Below are 27,464 nucleotides of genomic sequence, written 5' to 3' on the forward strand. Positions count from 1 at the left end.
GTCTATAAAACATAAACTCGGCTTTATTGCTCAAACGCCCGTCGGACCGCTGGAGGCACAGTGTTCCTGCGGCCTATCAGCGCTCACGTGGTTCCTCACTCCGCTGCTCGTCCTCTTTCCTTCTATCTGTAAGTATGAAGGATTCTGCAGCTCTGGCGGACGACTCGGAAGGCCGAGACTACGAGAGCATCACCTCCTTCCTCGGGTCCTGGGGACCCTTTCAGCGAAGGATTTTCTTAGCGCTCGCCATCAGTATCGTCCCCAATGGCTTTTTTGGCGCCTACATAGTGTTCGTGGCCGCCACGCCGCCCCACGAGTGCCACGTCCCGGAGAACGCCAGCATCAGCGACGCGTGGAGGAACGTGACCATCCCCACGGAAACGGTGGACGGCGTCGCCAGGCGCAGCTCGTGCTCCAGGCTGAACCTGGCGACGGTCAGGCGATACTCCGCCCAGAGTTTCGTCCCAAACGTGGACGTGAACGTGAGTGAGATTCCGCTGGAGAGCTGCCGGGACGGTTGGAAGCACAGCAGGGAAATCTACCGCTCGACCATCGTCACCGAGGTGAGCAATGAGTCAGCGATTAACCTCCGGCTGGACTCAGAAACAACGGCGCAGCACTTCGTGGGCCAAAGGTCAAAGATCTCACCAAATCAGCGTGTCTTGGTATTGTGTTGTCGCGTTAGATCCTTTATGGACCAATAACGCTGCCTCGGAGAGCTCGTTAACACGGAGAACATAATCCGAGATAAGACATTTAACTAAAACCTCGTTAACATATCGCCGACAATTAACTCTCAAAGGTCTTTAAGTGTTTTGTCGATCAGACTCTCAGACAGAAGAGCATTTTGTTTGTTCTGTTTCGCACACAATCTTCAGAGTTAAGTCACATCTAACAGAACATGTTGATAAATGACCGTCACAGTTTGAGCTTTAGCTGAAGATACAAATATCTGTGCGTACTTCTGCTTCAAGGGGAACAACCTTCATCTTTGTGACGTCTAGGTGTCACCTGTTAGCCTTCGAGCTGCCGTTACTTCAAGTGTATACCGCTGATCTTATATTGTGCATTCGAAACTCAGAGTGTAGGAGGATTTATTGGACTAATAACCGGATTTTGGGGCGGTGAGTCTCTAAGTATTTACATTAAAATCTCGGCTCTTGAAAACGGATTCTGGATTCAGAACTTAACTGCTTGTGAAGGAAGTGAGCAGAGTAACGTGTGCATGAGATCAGGAAGTGAAGACCGATATACACCGATGAATGTCTCCAGTTAACGTTCCTTGTGGTACCTTGAAGAGAAGGAGTCCTAATGCTGACCGTCATTTGTCCACCTGAGATGATGTCTCTGGTGTGCACTGAGGTGAGGAACTGTGTTTGCTCCGCAGTGGGACCTGGTCTGTGACGACGCGTACAAGTCTCCACTGGCCACCTCCATCCACTACGCGGGCGTTCTGGTCGGCGGGCTGCTCTCAGGCCAGATATCTGACAGGTTACTATCGTCCTACATGACACTTCTGCTGCGAGGGACTCGAGGAACCGAGACGTGTGTTTCTCGCGCAGGTACGGAAGGAGGCCGGCGCTCTTCCTCACGATGGCCATTCAGACCGTGTCGATCACGGCACAGATATTCTCCCCGAGTTGGGAGATCTTCACCCTGATTTTCTTCTTCGTTGGTGCCGGTGGAAACTCCAACTACACTATTGCGTTTGTGATGGGTGAGAATTTTGATCGCCCGGTGCGTGTAGCCTCACAAATGTCCCGTGAAGAGGTGAAACACCTGAAAATACCACTAAAACCACGGCCTCGGGTTTGTTTTGATCTTTTGTCTCACGTTTAACGCCCACAGGGACAGAAATTCTGAGCCCGAAGGCGCGCGTGTTCTTCTGCTCGCTGGGCGTGTTCATGGGCTCCGCTCTGGGGTACATGGCCTTGCCGGCGGTGGCCTACTTCCTGCGAGATTGGCAGACGTTGCTGATCGCCAGCGCCGCCTCCAGCGCGCTCTACGTCCCTCTGTGGTGGTGAGAAGAAGACCCCGACCCTTTACGCCGCCTAAATGGTATATGCAATCGTGTTCATAGTGCAGGGAAAAGCCAGAGAAGAAAGACGTGTGTTCAAAACTGTTAAGAGAATAATATCTGAACCGTATCGCTTCCCTTGGAAACCGACTAGTATAAAGAGTTTCTTTCCACTTAATCTCTTATTTAGGTTCACGAAAGAACGTGAAGGCCTAAAACATTGTTTTAGGAATAACAAAATTCAGACGTCGAGACGTCTTTTTTCCAAGAATTTACAGCGTTGTAACCTTGACCACTTCAATATGACACTTTTTCCCCCCTAAAATGCTCCTCCTCCCTCCTGCTGTGTTGGTGCGGTTATGACCCAGTAGAGGATAAGGGAAGATATTTCAAAAATCACAACTTTTCTCCCTCATAAACCCAAACCTCCTGTTTCGAGGAGAACGTATTTGGTCCCAAACATATACGGTTTAATTTGTCCGGCCCAAACCCGTTGAATCGCACTTTGTTCGTCCCGACAGGTTGGTCCCAGAGTCTCCTCGCTGGCTGCTCTTCCAGGGAAGACTGAAGGAGGCCGAGGACATATTGAGAGACGCTGCCAGGAGCAACAACGTCGAAGCACCGGAGGAAATATTTACACAAGCGGAGGTGACACGTTTCACGTGATGGACTTAGTGAAGGCTTTTCATCATTTGAATTGATTGTTAATCGTTTTCTTCTCCCGTCTCCCGCAGACCCACAACGCACTGGCCATGAGAGACGAGAAACACAACATCTTGGTCATCGTGAAAAGCTGCAACATGTTCTCACTCACACTAGTGTGCTCGTTTCTGTGGTACGTGTGCAGCTTCCCCGCGACGTAAAGAGCGTCACGGCGCGCGTTCAAGCTGTCGCTTGGTCTCTGCAGGATAGTGGTGAACGTGGGGTACTACGCGCTGGTGCTCAACACCTCCAGCATGCACAGCGACCCTTACCTGAGCTGCTTCCTGTCGGCCGTGGTCGAGGTGCCGGCCTACATAATCGCCCTGCTGCTGCTCAAGTACTGCGGCAGGCACTTCTGCCAGTCTTCCACGCTCTTCTTCGGGGGCGTTTTCATCCTCCTCGTTCACCTCATTCCGACCGGTAATGCCGCCGCCGCCGCCTCCTGAGGACCAGAAGTCTCCCATTTTCAGACGTGTCGCTCTTTTGAGTCTTTGCGTGTTCTGATTGTGCGTCCGTAGACATTGCGAGTATCCCTGTGGTCCTGGAGATTTTGGGGAAGTTCTGCATGACATCATCGTTTTGCGTGGTGTACACCTACACGTCAGAGATCTTCCCCACCGTTGTCAGAAACACAGCAATGGGTTGTTGCTCCATGGCTGCTCGCATCGGAACCATCACCGCGCCCTTCATCATTTATCTGGGTCAGTGCGTTTAGTTCTTTGTTGCTGCCGTCTTTAAAGCTGCGTTCTCTGCAGTGACCACCAGGGGGCGACTCCTCTGGTCCCATAGACGTCTATGAGAAAATGACTGTAAACAAGAGTTTATGCTCCCAATTTCTGCTTTCAAGTATTCTTCAGCACAGCATGCAACATTCATTTGTTTTTAACACTTCAATTAATCAATGAATCCAGAAAATAACCGACTAATTGGTAACTAATCTATAAATAATAGAAGTTGAAGCTCTACTGCAGTAAGAAGTCCCATAAGCTTTGATGTTAACAACAATTGTACAGAAAACATAGTTTAACATGTGATTGTTTGAAGTAAAAATTGTAATGTTTTGTGGGGTTTTTGCAGCGAAATACTACAAAGCGCTGCCATACATATTGATGGGAGGTATCGCCATTGGTGGCGCCTTCTTGTGTTTCCTGCTGCCGGAAACCTTTGGAAAGGCTTTGCCAGAGACCGTTTCACAAATGCAGCCGATATGCGGGTGAGTTGAACCTCTGGACGTAGCGCCGCTTCATCCCGACGTCTGGTCGCACTTAACGTTTGGCATTTTAACAGCGGATGGTTATTGTACGGTCAGAAGATGCTACTTCTTCTGTTGTACCCTTTATATATATACGTATAGAATTCAAAAGAATAACGATGATTGTTTTTTTTTTGTTTTTTTTTAATACCTTTAGTACGTTTTTATAACAAAACATTTTATTAAATAAAAAAGTATATATAATTTTTATTTTTTATTATATTTTTGCTTCCTAACATTCTCACACAGTCACTCTGTAACTTGACTTTGTCTCAACAGGAGAGGAGGAAGAGAAAAGGAAGCAGAACAAGAAGAAAAATATCAGACTAAAGAAAGCAAGTTATGATTTTTGAAGCGTTTTACTCACCTGTTTGCTTCTATTTTGATTCTGTACGGTGAATTGTGGTTTGAAATGTCGCACAGTGACACCCGCTCAACTTGTTTTTGTAATAAATTGATTATTTGACAGAACACGTGAGACTCTTTACCTCGTCACGTGTTTCCAGGTTTAGGGGAAGGCTTTTACATCGGCGGCCGCGCATGCGCAGGCATAGCGCCGTGAACTCAATGTACACACTCAAGTCCGTAGTGACGTCAGAGGAAAGGTTCGATCTGCACGTGCAGAGCTGACGTTTCCCAGTTAATTTCTCCTATAGTCGAGGAAACGCGCCATTGTTGATTAATAAAAGGGATGTTGAAGCTGAAAAGAGGAAAATAACTAAAACTGCGGCTCTGGGTGCGCGTGGGCAGCCCCCCGCGATGACGTCATCCGTTTCCGTGGGAAGCCTGCAGTCATTTTCACTTTCAATTCAAACCGAACGGGACACATTTAAAGTCGAAAGACACAGCGCCGTTTACCCGCGTCGTGTTGCGGGAGCCGCCGGAGAAGCGAGCGCAGGTCGGCGGGGTCGAACCCTCGGCGGGTCTCCCGAGTCCAGGTGGTGGTTCGGTGACTCGGTCCCCCTCGACGAGGACACGGGTGGATTTCACCCGAGACGCGCCGCCCGGGGACAAACGGGACCATCTGGACCGACGAGGGTGAGTTTTGGTCTTTAAGGCGTTTTTATTGAGCAGCGGCTTTAAATGCAACACGGGGGAATAAACCCCGGAAAGTGACGCCGCGTTGACACACCGACTCGCTACGTAATGTGTTTGTTGGGCCTTTGCTTCATTTCAAATACGTTTTTGTGACAAAAGTGAAAGTAATTCCAACCATGGCGGCGTGTTATTCTGGCCGATCATCTTTTTGTTGTCTCTTGTTTCTCTTTACATCCATCTCTTCTTCAGTTCATTATTCTGTAATACATTTAACATTTTGAAATGGTGGGCAATTTTTATTTATTGCATGTTTGTTGTATGTTTCATGTATGTTTCTTTTTATAAGAATAGCAGTTGCATATTTACATATACATAGTTTTAATATGATCAGAGTATATATTTATTAATTAGAAATGTACTACTATAAAGACAGCATGAATAATTCCCTGTTACATGTTCTTTTAATCGATGTTCCCACATCAGTTAAGTAAGTCCAGAAGGGAACAAACGCTGTATCCCGACCAGCCGCCAGAGGGCGCTGCACACGTTGTACGCATGCGCACAACGTGTGCGAAGGTCTCCCATTCTTAGCTCTGTTCACATGTTGAAGGAGTCATTAATTTGCAGTTAATTATTGATTCATTATTGAAGATTAGCTTTATTTAGATTAGACTTTATACATTTTATTTTGTACAAGTAATTATGGCATCATCAACAAAAACCCACAGTACTCATAAAGCAGGTATCCGTTATTTCTGATGCATTAATGTGAAGTATAATAGTTCTGATAATAGTACTTCTATGTTAAACACGTTATATACTTCTGTGAAATGTATTTTACAGTAGTGTGTCATATTTGGATTTAGCAATGGCATATTTTTTATTTAATAGGTGACATAGTTGCTTGTGACAGATATAAATAGATATAATTAACGGTAAGGCATCTGTTTTTAAAATCCAATAACCTAGTTTTCATTGTTCTGATACAGATACTTCATGTGTATTATGAATGCACAACTGACTTGTGAAATCGTGTTTCTACACCATGGTACTACTACGTTTAAGGTACAGCTCACCCCAAATATAGAAATACATATTTGTTGCTTTGTCTTTATATTACTGGGCGTTGGGTTGAAGGTAACGACAAATCATCAGCGAGTTCATCGGCTTTCCAACCTTCAAACCAACAATATCAATTGTTATCAATATAGTTCTGCCATCATTATTTGTGTTGTTAATATGGCTAATATGTTAATATGGTATTTTACATACTATTATAAAAACAATGTTTACAATATTATAATTAAAACAGTGACGGCTGAAATCTCCAACGTCAGGAAACTGGAAACCATAAATTGATAGAGAACACTGAGAGGACTAATATGTATTTCTGATGGAAGGGCGTCTACGTCTTAATTGGAGTTGTTTTATTTGATCAGAATTAAAAGATTGACTGTTTTCTTTGTGCCTTTTATCTCTTGTGCAGATTAAAACCGTAGTGGTGTCAAAAGTCAGATTCAATGAATGAACTTTAGTTCAACTCGATCCCATAAACCACCACTAGGTGGCACCAGGACCTTAAATACCACCTTCACCAGGTCAGAGCTGCATCTGGAGCCTGCGTGTGTGCGTGCATGTGTGTGCGTGCGTGTGTGTGTGTGCGTGTGTGTGCGTGCGTGTGTGTGCGTGTGTGAGTGTGCGTGTGTGTGCGTGTGTGAGTGTGCGTGTGTGTGTGTGTGTGAGAGCAGATGCAGTAATCACCCACCGTTGCTGTAAAACAGGAAATGAGGCCTCGGGCAGTGACACCGCGTCTACTTTTTTTTTTTTTTTTTCAATAACCGCATCGAAGGAACGTTTGTGCTGAACATACAAGTATCTCAGCGTGTCAACATACAAAAGACTTCCTCATTCCACGAACCCTTAATAGAAAGAAATATTGACGGGCTGCCTTGTAACAAAGACGACGAGGAGATAATGACGCCGCCCGCAGCGCTTGGATCCGGGCGCTGTGACTGCAGGTGCTCCTGGCACGCATTCATCTCGCTTCCATCGAAGCGTCTTTTCTTTAGAATTCCTTTAGAATACCCTTTGTCCGATGTGATCTAAGACAAGCTGCCACAGGTTCGTCCTTGGAGTTCCAAGGCATCCAAACAGGCGGCCAACCTCTGCGTTTGAGAAGTGAACCGGATGAGCCATTGGCTTAAACCTGCATGCGTCCTCTCTCGTTTCGGGTGAAATAGACCACGGAGCCCAGCCTGCTTTAGGGCGAGGCCCCGGCCGTGTGTTTTGTATTACAAACCGAATGAATGCAAAGTTAAGTAAAAGTTCCCCCCCGCCTGAAAACTGCAAATTCAGCTCTCGATTATACTTTTTTCACTTCACGTTGCAAAAAAAAAAAAAGATGGCGGTTGCGACCAAAATGCAGAAGTACCGGCTTTGAAACCCAACGGCGACCTCACGATGGCAGAGCCCACGTCTCCCCATGCATCTGTCTGTCGTGGGGAGTTTCCTTTTGCAGTGTGAAGAGCTCTTTAGGGTGCAGTCATTACACAAAGATAAAGAAGAAGAAACAACAACAACAACAACATGACGACTCGCGGCGACACTCTGAACCCTCTGAAGGTTCTGCGCGCGCGTGGGTTTCGATCCCTGCGAGGTCAAACGCGATTCAGAGTTCACCTTTAGTTTACCTGTACAAAAGGCTCATCGAGGCTCCGGCTTGTGCCATAAAGCGGTGGACTTTCCGACCCGACATTCGCCGATGCAACAAAGTCACGTGTGCTTGTCTAGTATTGTGGTGCATTTGTGTTCATTTTGCTACAACTTGTCCAGACGTTCCGAACCGACCTGTCTCTCTGAGGACAAGAACCAAATCTAATCTGCCAGTATTTCCTCTCACTCGCAGTGAATCAGGCAGAAACTTGTGCTTTGCACGATTCAGTTGCCCTAAAGAAGAAAAAGAAGCTATTCATGAGAAAAGGGCAAACATAAGCGTAAAACGCCGCAGTTACAGTAACCTGCCGCTGCCAGGCGCCGCTGCCAGGAGCCACATAATTCATGCAGGGAGCGGTTCAAAACCCAGATTTGGATTTCCCACCTGAGGCCAGTTTCTAGGAAATGCCTCCTCAGCATCGGCTGCCACCAGCGCCCCCGTCAGGTCAGATGGTGGAACTGCAGGAGAACGCCTTCTCTAAATGAAAGTCACGTGATTTACTAGAATCAGGCCTCCAGTTTAGAGCAGAGCCTGACTCAGCAGTGCCTTTTATTGCAGCTTGGTTCTCTTATCTGCAGATAACACGCTCTCCGTGAGCGAGTGCATGAGCGGATCCCTTGATCTTGAAATGTGCACGGCAGATCTGCCAGGAGGTTTGGACCTTAAACCCAAGGAATAGTGACATCATGTTGGGGGTGTAATAACAAAGGCAGGGGCTTTTTTCCCAGTTTGTCACGCTGCAGCTGTGCAGCTTGAAAACAATCGTTTTGAGCAATTTTGTTTTTCATAAAGATTTTGAAAAAACGTCCTATTGAAACTCTCCACACTTTTGTGGGCTTCACCTTCCATGCATTGTGTAGCGCGCAGTTGATAAATAAACTGAGTTGGTGTGCAGGAACCACATTGTGTTTGTCAATCACACGTGGCACAACTAGAAATTAAAGGCGTCACATCCGACATTAGGACTATTTTTGTCGCCTCCGACGCCGGCGAGCAGCTGTGATGTGATGGGGAGTCGATGTCGAGGCAATTCTTCCACCCGCTTCGCCGCCGTTTTCATTCATTTGACTTGGAAAATAGATACAATCCACCAGGAAGGCGTCACAGCGAAAAGTAAGTTCCTGGTTTTAAACGAACCAGAGGACGAGATGAGCCACGTGCACAAACCAAGCGATGCACAGACAAACACGTGAATGCCTTTCTTTGTCGAAGCCATCCGTAACCATTCACGGTATGCTTCTCAACTGGTCGGCCGGCCTGCAGGCTCAGCCTCCGCTGGCCGGCTTCCCGCTCTCCGCTTCCCCCCCCCCACCTGCGACCGCACCCACGGGAGACGGCTCGGGCGCGCAGAGATGCCCGCAGTGAAGATTAACACATATTTTCATGTCAAAAAAACAAAACGAACGGCGTCTGTTTGTAGTCTTATCTGAAAATCATCCGATGCTTTAAGAGAAAATCCCGGGATGTTTTGGCGTTTTACTGTCTTAGGTCAGCTCTGCTGTGCCAGCGGGGTGGACGCTCACGTTTAGGAAGCCCCTGGTTCTGGTTCTGGGGGGGCAGTCTGCCTGGTATTCAGCCACATCCGCCCTGAACAAACTATCAATCACTTTTTCTTTGCAGCAGTTTGACAAGATCTCAACGTTAAACGCCCAACGGGGGGTTTAAGAGGCTGGTGGATAGCCGCACACTCGTAGCCACGATGCTAAAGATGGTCTTCTGTAGGTGAGGGAAAGGAAAAGCTGCACGGGCAATAAAAACGGGCCTAGACAGATTACAACCGCCGCGCTCTTTGCACGTTGTAAAAATGAGGAAGGGTTTGATCGAGGAAACTGTGGAGGACAGAGTCTACGTATGGAAAACACAGCAGGTGGAATATAGAATGCAGCCACAAAGCACGAGGTGATCAATCATAGATACGATTTAAGGAAAAAAAACGCATACTTCTGTTTTCAATAAGGTTCCTAAAAGGCGTCCAATGGCTGGAAGTAGTACCTCGGGTAGATGTCAAATATGCACATCGAGTATATTAGAAAAATCAAGAAAATATTATATCATATTATGTATTCCGTAGATTGTTGTTCTGCTCAATGACGTTTCAAGGCCTCCGATTCGACTCCTACTTTATTGTCCTTTTACCAGCCCTGTAAACAAATTAGTGTCACGTGACATTTACGAGAAGAAGCCGCAGAAAACGGCCTCGGGAATTTGACGTTTCTGTAAAAAAAATTAAAAAAAATTAAAAGTTGGATCAGACAGATAATAAAGTGGCAGCGCCGAGTCGCCACATGCTTTGTTGTCCCGTTGCCATGACAACACCGTGGCACCGAACTGTTTACTGGTTTGACCCGTTGGTTCAGCTAGTGTTTGTGTGCGTGTTTCTCTCTCTCTCTCTCTCTCTCTCTCTCTCTCCTACCCACACACAGTATCCAACCCTCCCCCGCGCACACAGACACACACACACACACACACGCGTGTGGAGTGGGCGGACACGCTGGCGGGATGGCATGCAGCCCACAACAGGGTTACGCATGAAGACCATCCAACCGCCAAGAGGGCTTCTCTCCCTGCAGGAAGTCACGTGACTTCTCACAGGCAAATGCAACCTGTTTACACTAAAGATTAAACCCTTTGCATGACTTGGGTCTCCAACACAAAGACTGAATAACAAGACATGAGTGCTGCGACCTCCTGACCTCCCTGCGAGTGGCGGTTCTGCTCTCTGTGTTCTGGTGTTTTGGGATTACGCGACGTTCCACGTCGGACAAAATGAGCCGAACTGCACCTCCTTAAATCATCCCCCAAAAAGGTCAAGGTCACTTTGTCAATGACGTACTTTTTAGAAGGTTCACACCTGTGCGCTAAATGAACTACAAAGAGTTTATGGAGCTGTAGGTTGTTTAGATTTAAAGTGGCTGTGGCTACTAAATAAGATCCACAGAAGAGGAAAACAGCAGTTCTGAAATAAGTGATTTCAGATGCCCCAAAACTGGACGTGGATCCCACCATTAGAGGTTTAATGTTAAACTAAAAACAGCCGTGGTGTTTCCAGTAAACCAGCCGACTAATAATCACCATGTGTCTATCTCTCTCTCTCTCTACACACCCACGTCCTCCCTCCTCTTCTGTCTCTCTATCTCTACCAGACACACACCCACAAATACTTGAGACAAAAATGCTTCTGTTCAATCTGTTTTGTCTGAGTCTTCGAACCGGCTCGAGTCACATGATTCACGTCGGCGTGGATGATCAAGTTATTATTCTACGGCTTTGTCTGGCTGTTTGTCGGCTGTGTTCACACTGAGTAAATAACACATCTGGCTTCTGCTTTCTATGCGCACGAGGAAGGCTGCATCAGTTTGAGGTCATACTTTTGTCATAGTTCTGTAAAGGGATCCAAACGTCACGTATCGGTGTTTATTTACACACAAACAAGCACAAGTGTTTTTTTTCCAAGTCAAAACACTAAAATAGTAATTTCACTGAGGAGGAAAAAAAAAAAAAAACAGTCGCCCACATCTCGTCTCTCTGGGACCGGCCACATCGCATCACGTGCGATGTCCTCCAGTCCGAGGCCCCATCTTCTGGAAGGCCGTATCCAGGCCTCCTTGTTTTAGTGAGGTTTAAACCCGCCTCATCCACAAAAAGCAGCTCATGACCCATGAGCCTCCGGCGCCATCACTCTCAATGCAGCACGGCAGCACCAATGATACCATAGCTTACTGCACATAGTCTGTTCTTCCAAAAGGGACTCTGTAGATTTGTTTCATTCGGATTCGGACACGACATAATACAGAAATGCTCACATTGTGTATGTTTTGTCATCCCTTTATTCCTTGTAGCCTTATGGAATTATTTGCACACACCATGTTGACTATATGGGTCTCTCGTTCTGCAGTGAACATTCTTCCTCTGCCCACGTCTGGACGTGAAGTAACAATGTTGTGTGTTGTTGTGTGTCTCATTAGATTCTGGCAGTGCTACTGAACCGCTTCTCATTTGGAGATGTCCTGAAGGTGCTACGGTGCAGCGGCTCAAGTAAGGGTTAGGGTTTGGGTTTGGGTTTGGGGGTTCTGGCCGGCTTCCCTCGGGGTCATTCGTTGATTACATGGTCCACCATGTAGCTCTGATGTCATCAGTAATTCCATTTCTCACTGTTGTGTTCAAAAATGAAGAAACGCTGGACGGACAGAGGTCATCGCTGGTCAAAAGGTTAAAATCAAATGTATTTAATAAAAGTCATGGTGTTAAAAAGAACATCTCAGCTGAGGAGCCGCTGGTCTCAGCGACCAACAGGCCCCAGGTCAGTCCTTTGACCATCCCTAGTGCCCGTCTGTTCCTCCACCAGCGAACTCCAGAACAATGGTTCCTACAGGTATTTATAACAATGCTTAAAGGTGTGAAAGGCAGTGTCCACACCTCTGGGAGTCTTCTGGTGAGTTCAATGTAACTCGGATTTTGAATGACCCTTAGTCAATATCAGTTGTTGTGCAAGTATTACATGCATGCATTCCAGTTGATCACATTACATCAAATACAATCATAACTACATTGGTATTATTCTAGTACAGTTGCAGATTTACAGTGGTTTTACAATATTGTCATTACTTTATTGATTACACAGTTTCAGAATCATGGCTGTATTCTGGTGTACACTATATGCCTTTTTAATAAATTTGATGAACCGGATCGTCAATTTGTTTCTAATATCCTACATTACTCTTCCTTCAAAGCAGAGTTTGTGCTTTTACTTTTGCAAACTCAGCGAGTGTTTTTGCTATAAGTATTAATAGTCTTAGAAATTGTGCTGTGACAATCACGGTCCGGGTTTAAGCGTAAGACGAGTAGAACCGTTGGACCTTGAGATTTATTGATCTAGTAGAAAGGAAAAGTATTATGAACGACTCTCTCAAACCGCCCGACGACATAAATCTGACCTGAGATTGCCGCATGCATCACTGAGATAAGACCTCCAACGGGTCGACTTCTGCTTCCTGCCTTTCTTTGCCTCCGTCTGAGGAAAGTCCACAACTTCCGCCAGCCGCCCGTCCCGCGGTGAGACGCGGGACCAGAGCGACGCGCGGCGAGGAGAATGACCAGCTCCACGTGGACGCGTGAAACCAGAAACCCCCCCAGTCACACCAACGAGAGCCTAATTCAGCTCTACAATCCTGAAATCATGTGATGACACAACTCCTTTGGTGAGTGACTTTGAGTCACGATGAAACCAATACGTAACTTTACGTCTTTTGGATGCGTTTGATCGTCAGCTGAGTCACGGCATCTCGTGAAGTCACGACATGTCGGGTCCTGTTATAAGGGGGACTGACTCTTAGGGATTAAAGCTGCGTCAATCATGTAACGCCAATTAGTCGTTTACCGTAAGCAAGCGGTTCTGGTTCCTCCACCTGCAGGCTCCACCATAATTAAACTGGAATGCAGTCGAGGGCGTTTGTTTTGACTTGCACTGGTGGAGGAGGTTTTCAGATGTATTAGTTAAATATTAAATATAGGGAACGGAATTGTGTGCAAGATGAGTACTAACCGCTGGAGCGGTGAGTTAGCGCATATATCCGGTTCATACGGCACCACTTTAGACAGACTCAATCCAAACCACTTTACGAGCTTTCACTAATCTCGTGGTTTGTGTGTTAAAGTAAGTGCGGTATGAAGTAGAAGTGCTCGCAGAGAATACTCATTATTTCGATTAGAGAGACTTTATTGTCTTGGAGACGTAGAGTGTCAGCTGTTCAGTCGCCTGGTGACGTTTCCTTACGGTTCCGGTCGGGTCGGGTGGTTTATAACACATTCTTCTGTCTGTGGGGTTCATCTATTGCCTCGGCACGCCGCGGCTCTCAGACGAGAGACGATGGCTGTGTCCACTTCCTGTCGGCGGGGTCAAACAGAGAGCGCTCGGAAGCGCTGCTGAGCGCGCTTCTTTCTCGGTGCCATCGGATGAACTGCTGCTGCTCGTTTAGCAGGAATAAAGGACGCCTTTAATCCACTGTGAACACGTTTCATTTTCCACTTAAAATATGTTTCCTTTGATTATATGCCACATGGGTTTTGTTAAGTTATGCTGTTTTCCATTTACTTTTATAAGACTTTATTTTCAGACCAAATGTTGAGCTAAAAAGATGAACTAAAATGAAACTACGACGAGATACGAGACGCCTTCTCAGGAGAAAACGGCGCCAACTATAAAGCTGCAGAGTCCTGCTGATCTTCGGTGTGCAGAGACGAGCGCGCGTCAAGTGCAAAGTTTACTCTCGCCAGATGGAAAGCACCAAACCTGTTTCTCCGCGCGCACACACGCATGTCTCTTTTGTGGGTTGTTTTGTTGTGTGTTTGCTGCCATCTCACCCACGCATGGCACATCGCTGTGGTTTTGGGCGTCTCAGCGCCACACCTCTTTTCTGAGGGATCATATTCCCCCGTAGTCACGGTAACAACCCATAACCTTTACAACATCTGATGCATTAAAAAGACGCCGCTGCGTGGATCATTGGTGTTTAATCGTTGGCTCCCAACATGTACTGAAACAACGCAACTTAATCGGTTGAACTTCAGTCAACAAACGAAACACGTGCTGGTTAAAAACACAGTGTTACTGGGATTTAATTAACAAGAAACGGATATAAAAGGAATGAGGGAATAACCCTGTGACAATGCAGGATTACACACAATAAAGAATTCTGAACGGAACCCGGATTGATGTGCTAACGTTGTAGCGGCTCCACACGACACTCACAACAACGTCACACGGCGTGAACACAGCCGCGCCGTTATGGTTTGTTCCATTAGAGTTTATAGTTAATCAAAAAACATTCATACACATAGTTTAGAATGCAGCCGGCAGAAGTAAAAAGCTAACGTTAGCTTAACATTGAGCTAACGTTATCTTAACATTGAGCTAACGTTATCTTAACGTTAAGCTAACGTTAGCTCATTGTTAAGCTAACGTTATCTTAACGTTAAGCTAACGTTAGCTCATTGTTAAGATAACGTTAAGCTAACGTTAAGCTAACGTTGCGTAACCATTGAGCTAACATCAAGCTACATTAAACTACCTGGGTATATAACTTTGCTTCCAGAATTAAAAATAAATAATTTGAATACTTTGAATATGATTTGTCTGTATTCAGAGTGAACACAGTCAGTGTTTTAGTTACAGCGCAGCAGGTAGCAACAGGTGGAACACGAGCATCCACCCTCAACAACACCTCCACGTCAGCTGCGTGTTACATTTCTTAAAACATTCCAGGTGCTTTTTGACAGTTAAAGGCACTTCCTCGGGTGTTTCTTTGTTGTTGTTCTGCTTCCTCCTTCACTGACCTTTTCCGTTGGTGTGAACACGTGCTGCTGCAGCGGTTTTATCGCTTAGTTACAATCAGAATGGCGTCGTGTTGACAGGCGTTCACGCCTCGTGATTTACCTAAAGGCTTTCATTTCTGCTAGAACTGCAGCGGCAACATGTCAACTTCATGGTAACGACAGACGTGTAGTGTACGTGCACGCACACTTTTCACTATGCACCGTGAGATACCCGGAGGACACTACATGGGGTACAACAATTCTCACCATATTAATAACCGATTCTCACTTTGCAACACAAACGGTCCAATGGTCGTGCTGCGCTCAGCCTCACGAAATATTATGAGGTTTTTCTTGCAGCGGCAAAATGTGAAATTAGTTGTGGTCACACGTAGAGATGCACACTCCCACAGACACTCGTGCAGAGATAATTACCAAAGAAACCCATAGAATAAATCTATACATATATATGAAGATGCATTCATACGCATGCTTTCATATGTCTTATAGTTCAGAATGCTGATCCACTAAACCAAATACTTGTGCAACATAGTTGGTTACACACACACAGTTTGTTTTGTTTGTGTTGGTCTTCACCACGTCTTCTCTTATAGTTCCTATTGTAGTTTTGCTCGATACTGCAACTGTTTTATTACAATATGTGTTCGGATTGGTCTCAGGTTTTGGTTATTTTGGATGTCCAGTGATTTTCCTCCTTTCCCTAAACCCTTTTCGCCCCTAACAGATGCAGCGATATCTTGTGCTCCGTTTCTGTACATTCGTAATGTCTTCTTTAGCTGAAACCATCTTTCTTTTTCTTCTAGGGTACCAAAGCGGTCTGGTCGCCTCCACCATCTGGTTGCCTCCTTTATGCTCATTTATCACATTGATTGGTTGATCAACCTCCATGCAGTGTTGTGAGTAGATGAACTCAGAAAAGCTAATAACTACATATGTTGTTGTGTGTATATCTATATATATAGATATAGATATATAGAATGGCCATTTTCTGTCAGGATCCTCACCTCTGGTTCACACGTTTTGTCTGGATAATCTTTCACATTTTTGTTTAATAAATCTTTAAAAAACAACAAGCAGATTAACTGTCTTTATTAATTAAAAAGCACCTCTCTACAAATTGTCGTTTTCTATCTGATCGAGATGAAAGACATTTCGGGGGATGTGGTGACAGCAGAAGAAGAATAAAAGCCTCAGAAACCATCCTCACATCTCTGCATGAGGTGCAACACGAAAACTGCTTATTCATAGAGACATTCTGATTAAGATACATTTATCTAACTAAGGGGAGGAAAAACATTGTTTTAATGCACAGCTGAATTTAAACGTTTTACCGACTAGTGGAAAGAAAACATCTAAAATACACGTTTAGGTGTTTATTTTACTGCTACTTGATCCATTAATCTCTTACATCCAGGAAGCTACCGCTTCATTCCCCTCACACCTCCGTCAGACACTCATCTATACACATTTCACTACTAAAGACACAGGGACAATTGTCTTTTTGACCAGTGCTTTCTAATTCATGGACGGATACATATTCCCACCATCCCCATCATTTGACTGCAACACGTGAAGAAATCCTGCAAAGGATCCCGACTTTATCCAGAACGTCTGCGAATCAGCACCTTGAGAATAATGCCTCATTCGCTTGATTCCATTTGCATTGTCTTAATGTCAATAGTTGAGTGGGGAGGTTTCATGGTGACACCTGTCAGCTGCATTGTCCTTCCCTTATTCTTACGCAATCATCTGCTCCTGAAATAGTTTCTTCTCTCAAGTGGACCAACCAGTCCGAGTGAGGGAACTAAAGTGCGCGAACCTGCCAGCTCGGTGGTTTCCCTCGAAGGAGACCTTCAGACTGCGCTGTGTCTTTTGTAACCGTTGTCTGCAGAGGAGATGGCGACAGATCTCAGCGTGCACGAATGGAGCGTGTTGATTTCCTTAACGTCTGCGGGGATCTCAAAGGGAATCCAGATAAGGAAGGAAAAACAACCGCGTACTTTACATCTGTCGAATAGTCAGCGCTGCCGTTCTTCTAAATATAACGATATAATATTTTCTGACAAATGGATCAACAGAGATGCTGACGTCTTAACGCGTTTTTTAGGCTTTTAAAGGATTTAATTATTAGAATAAGCATGTTCTTGACACTTGAACTCAATGACTTTGAACAAACTTGATTAATTTATTCTATATTTTTGAAAACGGATCTTTCATCGCTGGTCATATTCTCTATGATTGGAGTCTCATGACTTTTTACTCAATGCCGTCAATGACTTTTGAATGTATAAGACTTATTCCTCATGATGAAACTAAATTTCTATTAATAACATGTTTTTGTAATATAATATACACATTGTGATGGTTTGAACCAAGATAATTAGACGCAGGCTGAAATTAAAGAGTCATATTTGTTCACATTTTGATTTATTTTACAAAACCACAAACAGACAGAAACCTTTTTATATACATATATTGACTGAAGTGCAGCTTTTACCAGAAGTTAAGAAGCTTTTCTGAACTAAACTAAAACGTATGTACACAAAACAGAAAGAAACGATACCATGTGTGTTACTACCAGACTATATGACGACTAGCGCACCGATTATGTAGCTTGTATCTGTATTGGGGGGTAAAATCTCCAATGTAATGTAAAGTAAAGTAAAACGTCCACCCGGCAGGTAAGTATGAGCATAATATACAACCAATCGCTATGAAGAGAGGCCGAGTATCAGAAATGCCTTGAACCAGCCAAAAACATCAGAAGTGCGCAGAGAGAGTCCCTCTGCTGCGGCGGAGACTTCGGACCGAGGGTCCGGACGGCGACCGCTCCACGGCGCACTCCGCTCGACCACGCGGCCTCAGTCAGCGGGGACGATTGGGAGGACAGGGTGAGCTCTTTTTTTTAAAAAAAGTCCTTGAGTATCAAACAGCGCGCTCCTGTCCCTTCTGCTGAAGACCCCTCACGACTGCTGAAAGCTCCTCCATATGTTGTCCGTGGCCGGCGCCATGTCCGTGCCCAGGGTCAGGTACTGCGGCGTCTCCTCTAGCTCGTCGACTGCGGAGGCAAAAGGGGACGTTGTTGTCTTATTACACAATAAAGGGAGTGATGTTTGTCTTCACGGTCGGTCGGGCCAATAAGGCCTGACTTTGTTTTCGGTGAGAATAACTAAGAATCCTCTGATACTCGTGTTGTTGGACCCATCCAGACTTTGACATGTTGCACATGCATCCGGAGACAGCCCGTCCAACCATTGGGGACATTTACCTGAGGACGATTCACTCCAGTGGCTGCCTGGACTGGTGCATGCTTCATTGCTCAGGAACCCTGTGCCGTCCAAGCTCCCCATCCTGCAGTGTGGGTCTTTCTCTAGTTGCTGACAAATCTGAAAGAGCAACACTGAACTCAGTACGGTTGTCTTTCTATTTGACTTTTTTTAAGACCAACAAGGGTATTCCTGTCAATGAAGAATGCCCGCAGGCGAGAGCAGGGAGCGCCATGCGTACCTGGACAATGTTCTCGGTGTAGTCGTAGTCTAGAAGATCCCAGTGGAGAGAGAGAGAGGGAGGGAGGGAGGGAGGAAAGAAGAGGAGGGGACAGTGAGTAACTCGATGCCCATCCTCCCGTACGGGTGTCAGTTCAAAACATTAATTTGTCGTCTTACCGGAGCTGTGCTCGGGGGACACTTCGAATTGGTGGCTGCAGTAGTTTGGAAAGGCCGACTCGATTTCCAACGAGCAACTCCAGTCGGGGACTTCGGACAGCGGCCAAAGGGGGAAAACTGTGGAGACGGCGAGAGGAAGCGTTAAATACACTCCACTACATTTCAACCGTATATATATATATATATATATGTATATATGAATAAGACGGGCTCCTCACCTAGCGTGTCAGTGGGCACCGTGCTGTCCACCGTGTTCTCCTGAGTGGACGGGGCGCTCTGCTGCATCGACTCGTGCATGACGACGTCGCTGTACTCCTCGTCTTCCTCCTTCTTGATCCTTGAGTTCTGCAGAAGCACAGAGAGGCACAACCTGCTGAATACCTACATATACGGGCTATGTAAGTAGTGTCACTAAACACTCAGCAGGGGCAAATGCCTCAAACATAAAAAGACCTCTTTACCTTCCTCCTGGCCTTTGTTTCCTTTGCTTTGCATCGTTTATCTGAGCAGAAGAAAGGGAGACGTTGAGCTTTTCTCATGGCACAAACAAACTGCTCTTGTAGAAAGCGACGCTGTGGTTTGATGCTCTCAGCTTCCTGCCTCACCTCTAGATTTGGGGGTGGCGGGCAGCATCCGGAACACGCGCACAGCTTGGTGGCCTTTGTGGACGCTCTTTTCTTTCACCTCCTCGATGTCGGGCAGCGAGTTCATCGCACAGCGGAAGTTTGCTTTCCACGTCTTTGGGTCACACTCCTGGCCCTCCACGTGTTTCCCTGAATGATGCACTTTGTTTAGTCCCCTGACGCCGTCATGACCATAACCCCCCCCAGCCCCGCCCCACAGGTGTGTATCGGCAGATCCTCACCTGTGTGGATGGCCCACTGTTTGAACAGGACGGCGTCCTTCTCCATCTCCCAGCCGTGGCGAGCTGCGTGCTTCCAGGGGATGGAGAATATCTTCTTATCCTGGAAAGACAAAAGAAGGAAATGCTGAGTCGGATGGAGGCGTCCACGTGGAGGAGAGCTAAACAGTGAGCACGCGCACACACACACACACACACACACACACAGGAGGTTGTTGACTTCTCTGCCACTCGCAAGTTAACTTTCTTTCTCTACAGCACAACAGCTCCACACAAGCTGCTACTTTAACATGAACGTGAGCCGGGAAGCTGCCGTTCTATCCGACAGCAGACAGTACGACAACAGTGCACCAGGAATAAAATACAAGGCTATGGGTTAGTAGTATAAAGCTATGGGTCAATAGTATAAGGCTATGGGTTAGTAGCATACGCTACTGTGCTTCTGCCCTCTTTCACGTGCTGCTGAACGGAGTCCTCACCTTGTCCACCCAGCTCAGGCCCGAGATGGAGTTGGACTCGATCTTCTTCTCGATCCACGGCTTCATCCTCATCCTTTCCACCGGCATGTTGGACCTGAAGTGTGCAGCAAACAAAGGGAGAAGTGAGCCTTCACTACTCGGGTTCGCTCTGACGGGCAAGGCGGGGCGAGGCGGGCGGACAGGGGGAGGCAGCAGGGGGGCGTTTACGCGCGGGACTCGGCGTTACTAGGGAAGGTCACAAAACACCGAGAGAGACCCCCCCACCCCCCCCCAAAAAAAAACCCATGTCCTGTTTCCCTGTTTAAGCCCGTTGTGGCTCAAAGGAGTTCCCCAGTGAAACCGTTAAAGGGGGGCGGGGGGGCGAATTCTTTCCGGTCCGCGTTTGGAGACGTGCGCCCGAGTGGCCGCGGCGCGCGCTCGGGGAGGTCGCGCCTCCTCCCGCGCTGCCGCACGCGAACATGTATAAAAACGAAAGAAGTCATTTCAACCCGAGTTGAATCAACTTTACCAAACACGCGAAAAACCACGCAGGTGTTTACGCTCCTGTTCCCGAATTCACTGCATGAAAAAGAAGTGCAAGAAAGAAGATGCAGTCCGTATCCCGGAGTGATGAAGATGAACCCACTTACGGAATGAGTTTGTTTATGTGATCCGTAAAGAGGGAAAATAGCACAAAAACACTCCGCTTGTTTGGAGTTGGTTCCGGGGGAGATTCTCCTGCTCTCTGCTCTCGGCACCTGGAGACGCGTCTCGATCGGGACTGTGAGGCGTCTCGCGTCTCTCGACTTTTATAGGCTCCGGGGAGGGTTGTGGTCTGCGCATGCGCAGCTGCCGGTCCCCTTCGGCAGCAGACCGATTTCCGAGAAATCATGCCGCTGAAAGCAAGAAGGAACTAAAGAGCCTCAGTCGGACCAGGTCCACATGCCGCCTCACACCTGCGGCTGCAGTCACGTTTACAGGTTCTACAACTTCTACGCGCGTTATGACGTGTTAATGCGTCTGCAGTACACAGTCATTACTATATTCATTGTGATCATTAACATCCATCACGTACTTTTTGTTGTGTAAATTGTGTATCTTGTGTGAAAATAAAAAATGCATTTAGAATGACAACCCCGTGCACACGCACGTCGGCCGCCGGAAACTGTGGCTTCGCGTTAGGTTGAGGTGCACGAGCGCGGGAGCAGCCTCTCGGTAAAAACACGTCCGCGCCGAGAAGCCGGGCATTTATCGGAAACGATGTAGTAATTCCCGCGGCCGGCAGGGCGCTGCTGCGCTGTTGCTGTCAATAAAACGTCACCGTCCACACACGTGACAGTAGTTCGCCGCGAGCACGCGTGACGTTCCAACCGTCGCGCCCACGCGCATCGGCTGCGGTCCGTGCGCGCTCGCGCTGCACACGTCCGCTCGTTTTCCTCCTTGCTGCGATTCTGGGGGGACCCCGGAGAGCGCGTCCACCTGCGGCCTTCCCCGCGCCTTGTGCCTGCGCGCTCGCGCCGCCTGCGCGCGCCCCCGTGCTCGAGCGCGACCACGAGGGGAGAAGCAGGGAGTTTTCCTGCGGAGTTTTCGGTCTATAGTCTGTGGGATTTTCCACATGCGGACATCTGGATGGGGGGGTCGGTGAGGGAGGGGGGGGGGGGGGGATCATCCCGTTAATTGTTCTCGATTCCCCAAAACACGAGCAATAATAGTAATAATGATAAATAACGAGTGGAGGATGTAAAACACATTGTCGAGTTTTTTGATTGATTTATTAAACAAACATGTCTAACAATATAAGCCTTGATGTCTTTGTATACAACCTTTACATGTGTGGAGAAAAGGAGTGGCGTGATCCGGTGCATGTAAACAGTGTTTACCGGGTCCGAAGGCGCTGAACTGGGTCGGGTTGTCTTGACCTGCTGGTTACGTCATTTTTAGGCCTTTTTTCCCAGCAGCTATGTGAAGTTTACTTAACAGACAGACTGACTCTCTACAGCTCGTTGTGTTCGGTGTGTCGCGGCCAGCAGACACGTTTCTATCTCAAAGTGCTGCGAAACGCTTCGGCCTGCGGCCCACACCTCAGATGTTTGGGAGCTTCTTGCATATTAAGGTAACGTACTCATTCAAAGACGCTTCACCAGATACAGTCTGATAGTTTTGAAGCGCTCACGTTAATCCTAACGCCAGCTATTACGCTTTTTTTCACTATATAGTCCTGCTAATTGTAAGTGCTAATTAGGAATCAATTAATTAACATGTTTTGCCAAAATACGTCAGACATACATGGAATTTGACACGGAGATGTTCATGATAACTACAGCATTTCTTTACTCCATGCTAGTTAACTAATGTTAACAATAGCGTTAGCTGATCACAGCTGCATTCTGGGATTTACTTCAGCTCACACAGTGGTTCTGATTATGAGGACTGCGAGGAAGGAACAGTAACACAAGACGAGCGTCTTAAGCGTCCAATCTGCCTTCGAACCATCTGCTTTACCAGCCCAGTGACCCCCGGGGTCAAGGCAACGCCTTCGCTCCACCGGCCTCATGCACGGGGGACCAAACCTTTTCACTGGACATTTATTTCACCCTGTTAGGCCTGAATTTGAGCAGAGTTTTCAATACCGGGTTCTCCTCCTGGAGGTCGTCGGTCTCGGTCTCGGCCTTCTCCGTTGAGCTGCAGATATTATCTTCTTCTCCTTCTTTCCACGCTATAAAAGGTTATTGTATAAAGAATCTCCCTGAGCTCAGGGGCCGACTCGCACAGCTAATTGGTGTTTCTATAAAGTAATGTGAGAATATAAGAACTCCTGGAGGTGAAGGGAAGATGACACGTGGTGGAGGTTACACAATGTATTTGTTCCATTTTATCCCCTTTCAGAAGTATTTCCTGAATTTGTCCCTCCTCCGTTTCTTCCCGTTAGTGGAATCGCTTTGAGAGCGACAGAGACGGGTAGAGGGGGGGGGGGCAACTTCAGCATGTGACGTATTTTTATCACTCTGAGTGATCTGAAACAAGTACAGGCGTGAGTTAACTGGAGTTTCCATAAATGAGATAAACTTGCCTCATTCCAGGGTGCTACTGGGTGCTACTGGGTGCTACTGGGTGCTACTGGGTGCTACTGGGAGCTACTGGGTGCTACTGGGTGCTACTGGGAGCTACTGGGTGCTACTGGGTGCTGCTGGGTGCTACTGGGAGCTACTGGGTGCTACTGGGAGCTACTGGGTGCTACTGGGTGCTACTGGGTGCTACTGGGTGCTGCTGGGTGCTACTGGGAGCTACTGGGTGCTACTGGGAGCTACTGGGTGCTACATATGAGCACACGTTAGATCTTTCTTGAGAATCATTGGAGTTTTAGTTGTAAATCAGAACATCTGAGACATTTGGATTGGACATTTTGGGCCAATGCGGCTGGGAACAACTGCTAAAATTCACAAATTCTATTGATTAAGCTTCACTTGTCTTTTTTGTAGCATACAAGTATGCGCTAGTATAATATGATCCTCCTCCTCACCGCTGTTTGGTGTGAAAACAGAAGTCTCGGCTCATTTGATTTGTTCATTCCGAGGTCTCCAGTTTCCCCCGTACATAAAAAACATGTTGACTGAACCTGTATGATGAGTCCAGAGTGACTGGGTCAAAGGGATGCGTGCTTCAAATGGCAGCGTGTTATCTTTAGTGCTGTAAGATAAGATTTATTAACATCTTATCCTCATAAAAAGAAAACTTTTAAAAGGTTTATCTGCAGGTTATTTGCTCTCGTCCCATAAATGGAAATCTTCATCATCTTGTCTGATTTTATAATTCAAGGTATCTTTCAATAATAAAGCGTTGTTCCCATCAGCCTTGGCTGGGCTTTGTTTCCTGATAACTGAGCACACGTTAGCGCGCTAATTTCATACGCCATTCCAAATTGTTTCCTCATTGTACTTTTAGCGCGAACGTGCTGCCACCACTGAGTAGGATTTGCACGATGCTGCAGTTCTGCTCCGCTCCTCCACAGCTGGCTCAACGAGAAAGACATCGCCCTCCTCGTCCTCCTTCTGGAGGTCGTCGGTCTCGGTCTCGGCCTTCTCAGTTGAGCTGCTGATATTGTCTTCTTCTCTCCCGTTCCACACTATAAAAGGTTGTTGTATGAAGAATCTTCCAAAGCTCAGCGGCCGACTCGCACAGCTAATTGGTGTTACTCATCCTACTTTTAGCGCGTGCGTGCTGCCTTCACTAAGTAGGAGTTGCATGTGGACATATTTTAAGGACGTGTCATGTTTTACGCATGTTTATGGCCTTGGAAAACAAAGAATTCATAATTTATTACCATCATGTCAGAGGAGGAGAAAGTTCATCTCTGGTATTTACCCCCCTTGACCCTTGACCTTAACCTAAAACTCCCATTTCTTTGGTAATGGGCAGAGCACTTTGATATTGTGTTTTAAGTACACCCCCCCCCTCCTGTGTGTATTTTGATCACATTGCAAGATAAACAAATATCTGTAATCATTGCCCTCACCTAACAGGTGTTTCAGGTAATTATTTAAGATCTGCAGCCTTTGTCTCTCGTTGTCCCGTGTGTCTCCTCCTCCTCCTCCTCCTCCTCCTCGGGATCACAGAAGAAGGAGGAGAAGACGAGTGACAGATTAGAGGCGACTCATTTAATCAGGTCAGTCACATGACAGCGGCACATTAAGACATTAAGCGGTGAAGGAGTTTTGTGACGAATAAACCCGCGGATGGTGGCGGTGGATGCGGGTGGCGTCGTGCTGGTGGAAGCTCTACGCGCTCTCAGACGTGAAGAAACAGTTTAGCGACGTTTCGCGTTCAAGCTGTGGCTCTCTGAGGAGGCGGCTCTCATCCAGCAGACGCACCTGTACCTGTGAAAGAACGTGCAGCATAACTCACAAGATGATTCATTCGTTACGTATTTCAGCAACGACACATCTAGTCGTTCGACCCGTGACGACGCGCTTTAACTGAACTGAAAGTGGTTTTGTTGCGAAAACCTCAAACTATGAGCATAAACAGTACTAATTTGTTTCCAATAAACACAGAAGTTCATTTTGAAAATAGTGTAAGCAAGTGAGGAGAAAGAAAAGGAGTTCCCTTCTGTAAGCACAACGACAGCCAATCACTGCCAGCGCACTTATTGCCGCTGCTAAGACGATAAACGTGGGGCGAAAAATACATGAAGATAGGCGGGACATTAAGGCCCCCGCCCCTGAAAGCTGGAAGCAACGTTTGGTGACCTTCAAACCTGTTGTTCTTTAGTTGAGCTTCTCTTCTCCTGACAGCGTTTAAAGAGCCACTGAGGGACTATACTGCTTCTCCTGACCAGAGCCGCCCCCGAGGGGCCACAGGCAGGGCTGTAGTGGAGGGTAAACCCACGTAAACGCCGTTTACGCACCTCTTGAATTTTGGAAATAGCGTTTACCCACCTCTAAGTTCCCTGCGCCTTGTATTCTTCCGTTGGAATAATCCAAAATATACTTGGTGTAATTTTAAAACAGCCAAGACTACGTTTCCTATTGTTGAACATATAAACGCCGTAGTCTGAATCCTTTTCATCTGCGCTGTATTACGGTCTGTGAGCATCCAATCAGTGCCTGTTTTCTTTAATTTAATAAACTACTAACACATTTACTCATTGTCATTGATTGTATATGACTTTTACTGATAACATAATGCAATATAGCCAGGACAGCCTTACAGAGTCGCGACGCTTTGTGTTGCGTTGCTTCACATCGCGTCGAGGTCTGTATGATCACAAAATTCAGAGTTTACCCACCTCTAATTTTACCACTACAGCACTGGCCACAGCCAACACCCATGAGTGCTGATAGGAGCTGTGTGCTTTGGGGATGCTTTAATTATTGCTGACTTGGCATCTTATCTACTTTCATCGCTAAAGAGTCAGCATCTCAGGACCGGCTTTTTAAGTTGGATCCTTTTTCAAATCCAGCGGACTGATGTTTCTCTCCATATTACCAACGCTGCCCTAAATATACAATATTCAGATATTTCTTTCTGCACGTTGCCCTCAAAAAGCGGCACGTGGCTTTAATGGTATTTGGTATTCACAATGCGAATCAAATCAATGTAGTGAATGGATAAAATAAGATTAAATTGTGTTCAATTAAGATCAGCCGGTTCAAACAAGATGAAAGTAATCACTTTAAAAGTAACCTATGAAGAGCCAGACCCACAATGCAAAACATAACACAACATAATCTAATAAAATACTTACTATTGTTCACTCAAACAGTGTCTAATTACCGTCTTTTTGCGCCTTCCAACCTCGCTGCTGTCGCTCAGCCTTTTATCGGCCCATCTCGGGTTACTTTCGTTCATGGGGCGGGGCTTAACGCACCACGTGACCCTGATGCAAAACGCGCTGCTCCGCTGCAGGGACGTTTATGGTGCGATGTGCCACGGACCCAGAATAGCACAGCTGCTTCTCGGGTCACAACAGCATCTATTCGGTGTCAAAACAAACATACGCGAAAAGCGAATAAATTCTACACGCGTGTTCACGGCCGAACGCGCGGGCCGGCGTCCCGGTGACGCGCTTTGCACGTTAAACACGCGCGTGGAGCGAGGAGCCGGTTTCGTGCGGACCTTCCTCCCCGGTAACCTTGACGCAGATCGCATCTTCCGGCCGACCTTTCAGCCCCCCCGCAGCAGGAGTCAGCCATTGCGCAGCGGCCAACTGGGTGAAGGTGGACAACCCCCCCAAGGGGAAGGATGCTCCACTAGGCCCTGGTTTATTTATTGTTTCCTCCCCTCCTCTCCACGATTAAAGCCCTGCCGGTCGCCATCTCCTGCGCCCCCCCACCCCCCCCCACACTGTGGTCTGCCTCAGATACATTGCGCCCTCCCCCCCCTCCCCTCCTTCTTAATCCCTCAGATTGTCGGCGACTTGCTGCAGTCGATGCTGCAGTTCTGCGCCGCTCCTGCACCGGCACAGCTGACTCAATGAGAAAGACATGCTCGCCTTCGTTTTGGTCTCTGGGTCGCTGTGGATTATTTTAGGTGAGTTCTCAACGTTTCTCCGAGTTTATTGTCGGTTGGGATGATTTGGCATCGCGGGGTGCTGCACCTGCCCGGCGGAGGCTGAGGCGCATCGTGTGACATTCAAACCGAAGGTTGTGGCGTTTCTCTTTCTTTTTGTGCAGAACCTTTGTTTTATTGTAAGTAAATATCGTTGTGTATTTAACACACACACACACACAGACACACGCACTAGCTTCCTGCAGTTGTCGCTTTGCCTGTAGCGACGCCTGTGACGTTGAGAATTTGTTAAAAGAAAAATCACACGTGCTTGAACGCACCATACATTCAAACGTGTGACATTTCAGCAGGCTTTAGCGTCGACGGGAGCCTTGCTCATGGGCTCCGCGGTAGGGACCCCTGCCTCGTTCACGCCAG

The 27,464-nt window shown here is 46.9% G+C and overlaps 3 protein-coding genes and 2 long non-coding RNA genes across 7 annotated transcripts in view; 3 read left to right on the forward strand and 2 right to left on the reverse strand.

The window, feature by feature from the left end:
• Positions 1-15: 15 nt before the first annotated feature.
• slc22a4 (solute carrier family 22 member 4) lies at positions 16-4,442 on the forward strand. The gene is made up of 10 exons (XM_040182589.2): positions 16-563; positions 1,388-1,491; positions 1,563-1,717; positions 1,849-2,020; positions 2,539-2,665; positions 2,752-2,852; positions 2,925-3,139; positions 3,238-3,420; positions 3,797-3,932; positions 4,251-4,442. The coding sequence occupies exons 1-10, from the start codon at positions 135-137 to the stop codon at positions 4,315-4,317; spliced, it is 1,689 nt and encodes a 562-aa protein (XP_040038523.2). The 5' UTR covers positions 16-134; the 3' UTR covers positions 4,318-4,442.
• Positions 4,443-4,497: 55 nt separating this feature from the next.
• LOC144410380 (uncharacterized) lies at positions 4,498-16,125 on the forward strand. The gene is made up of 2 exons (XR_013468416.1): positions 4,498-5,009; positions 15,858-16,125. It is a non-coding gene; the product is annotated as an uncharacterized LOC144410380 (long non-coding RNA).
• Positions 16,126-17,464: 1,339 nt separating this feature from the next.
• irf1b (interferon regulatory factor 1b) lies at positions 17,465-21,549 on the reverse strand. 2 transcript variants are annotated; one of them, XM_040182597.2, is made up of 10 exons: positions 20,690-21,549; positions 20,061-20,154; positions 19,585-19,684; positions 19,325-19,492; positions 19,181-19,221; positions 18,938-19,064; positions 18,720-18,836; positions 18,562-18,590; positions 18,323-18,440; positions 17,465-18,112 (listed from the first exon to the last, which is right to left on the reverse strand). In XM_040182597.2, the coding sequence occupies exons 1-10, from the start codon at positions 20,929-20,931 to the stop codon at positions 18,018-18,020; spliced, it is 1,131 nt and encodes a 376-aa protein (XP_040038531.2). In that variant the 5' UTR covers positions 20,932-21,549; the 3' UTR covers positions 17,465-18,017. The 2 variants fall into 2 exon arrangements, with proteins under 2 accessions (XP_040038531.2, XP_040038532.2); XM_040182598.2 differs by lacking the exon at positions 18,323-18,440.
• A 452-nt stretch (positions 21,550-22,001) lies between these two features.
• acsl6 (acyl-CoA synthetase long chain family member 6) overlaps positions 22,002-27,464 on the forward strand; it is a 29,760-nt gene continuing 24,297 nt past the window's right edge. Inside the window, exon 1 of one of the 2 annotated variants that reach the window (XM_078106993.1) lies at positions 22,002-22,152. Coding sequence is in view for 1 of the 2 variants with exons in the window: in XM_078106992.1 (XP_077963118.1) it covers positions 27,023-27,068 (46 nt within the window). In the remaining variant the exon portion in view is untranslated. Of the gene's footprint in view, positions 22,153-26,674; positions 27,069-27,464 lie in introns of those variants that run through there. The other variant, XM_078106992.1, reaches the window with a different exon arrangement.
• Positions 24,684-26,880, reverse strand: LOC120822737 (uncharacterized). Its single transcript, XR_005712732.2, has 2 exons — positions 26,313-26,880; positions 24,684-24,913 (listed from the first exon to the last, which is right to left on the reverse strand). It is a non-coding gene; the product is annotated as an uncharacterized LOC120822737 (long non-coding RNA).

This window comes from Gasterosteus aculeatus, chromosome 7 (genome assembly GCF_964276395.1).
Source record: "Gasterosteus aculeatus chromosome 7, fGasAcu3.hap1.1, whole genome shotgun sequence".
NCBI lineage: Eukaryota > Metazoa > Chordata > Actinopteri > Perciformes > Gasterosteidae > Gasterosteus > Gasterosteus aculeatus.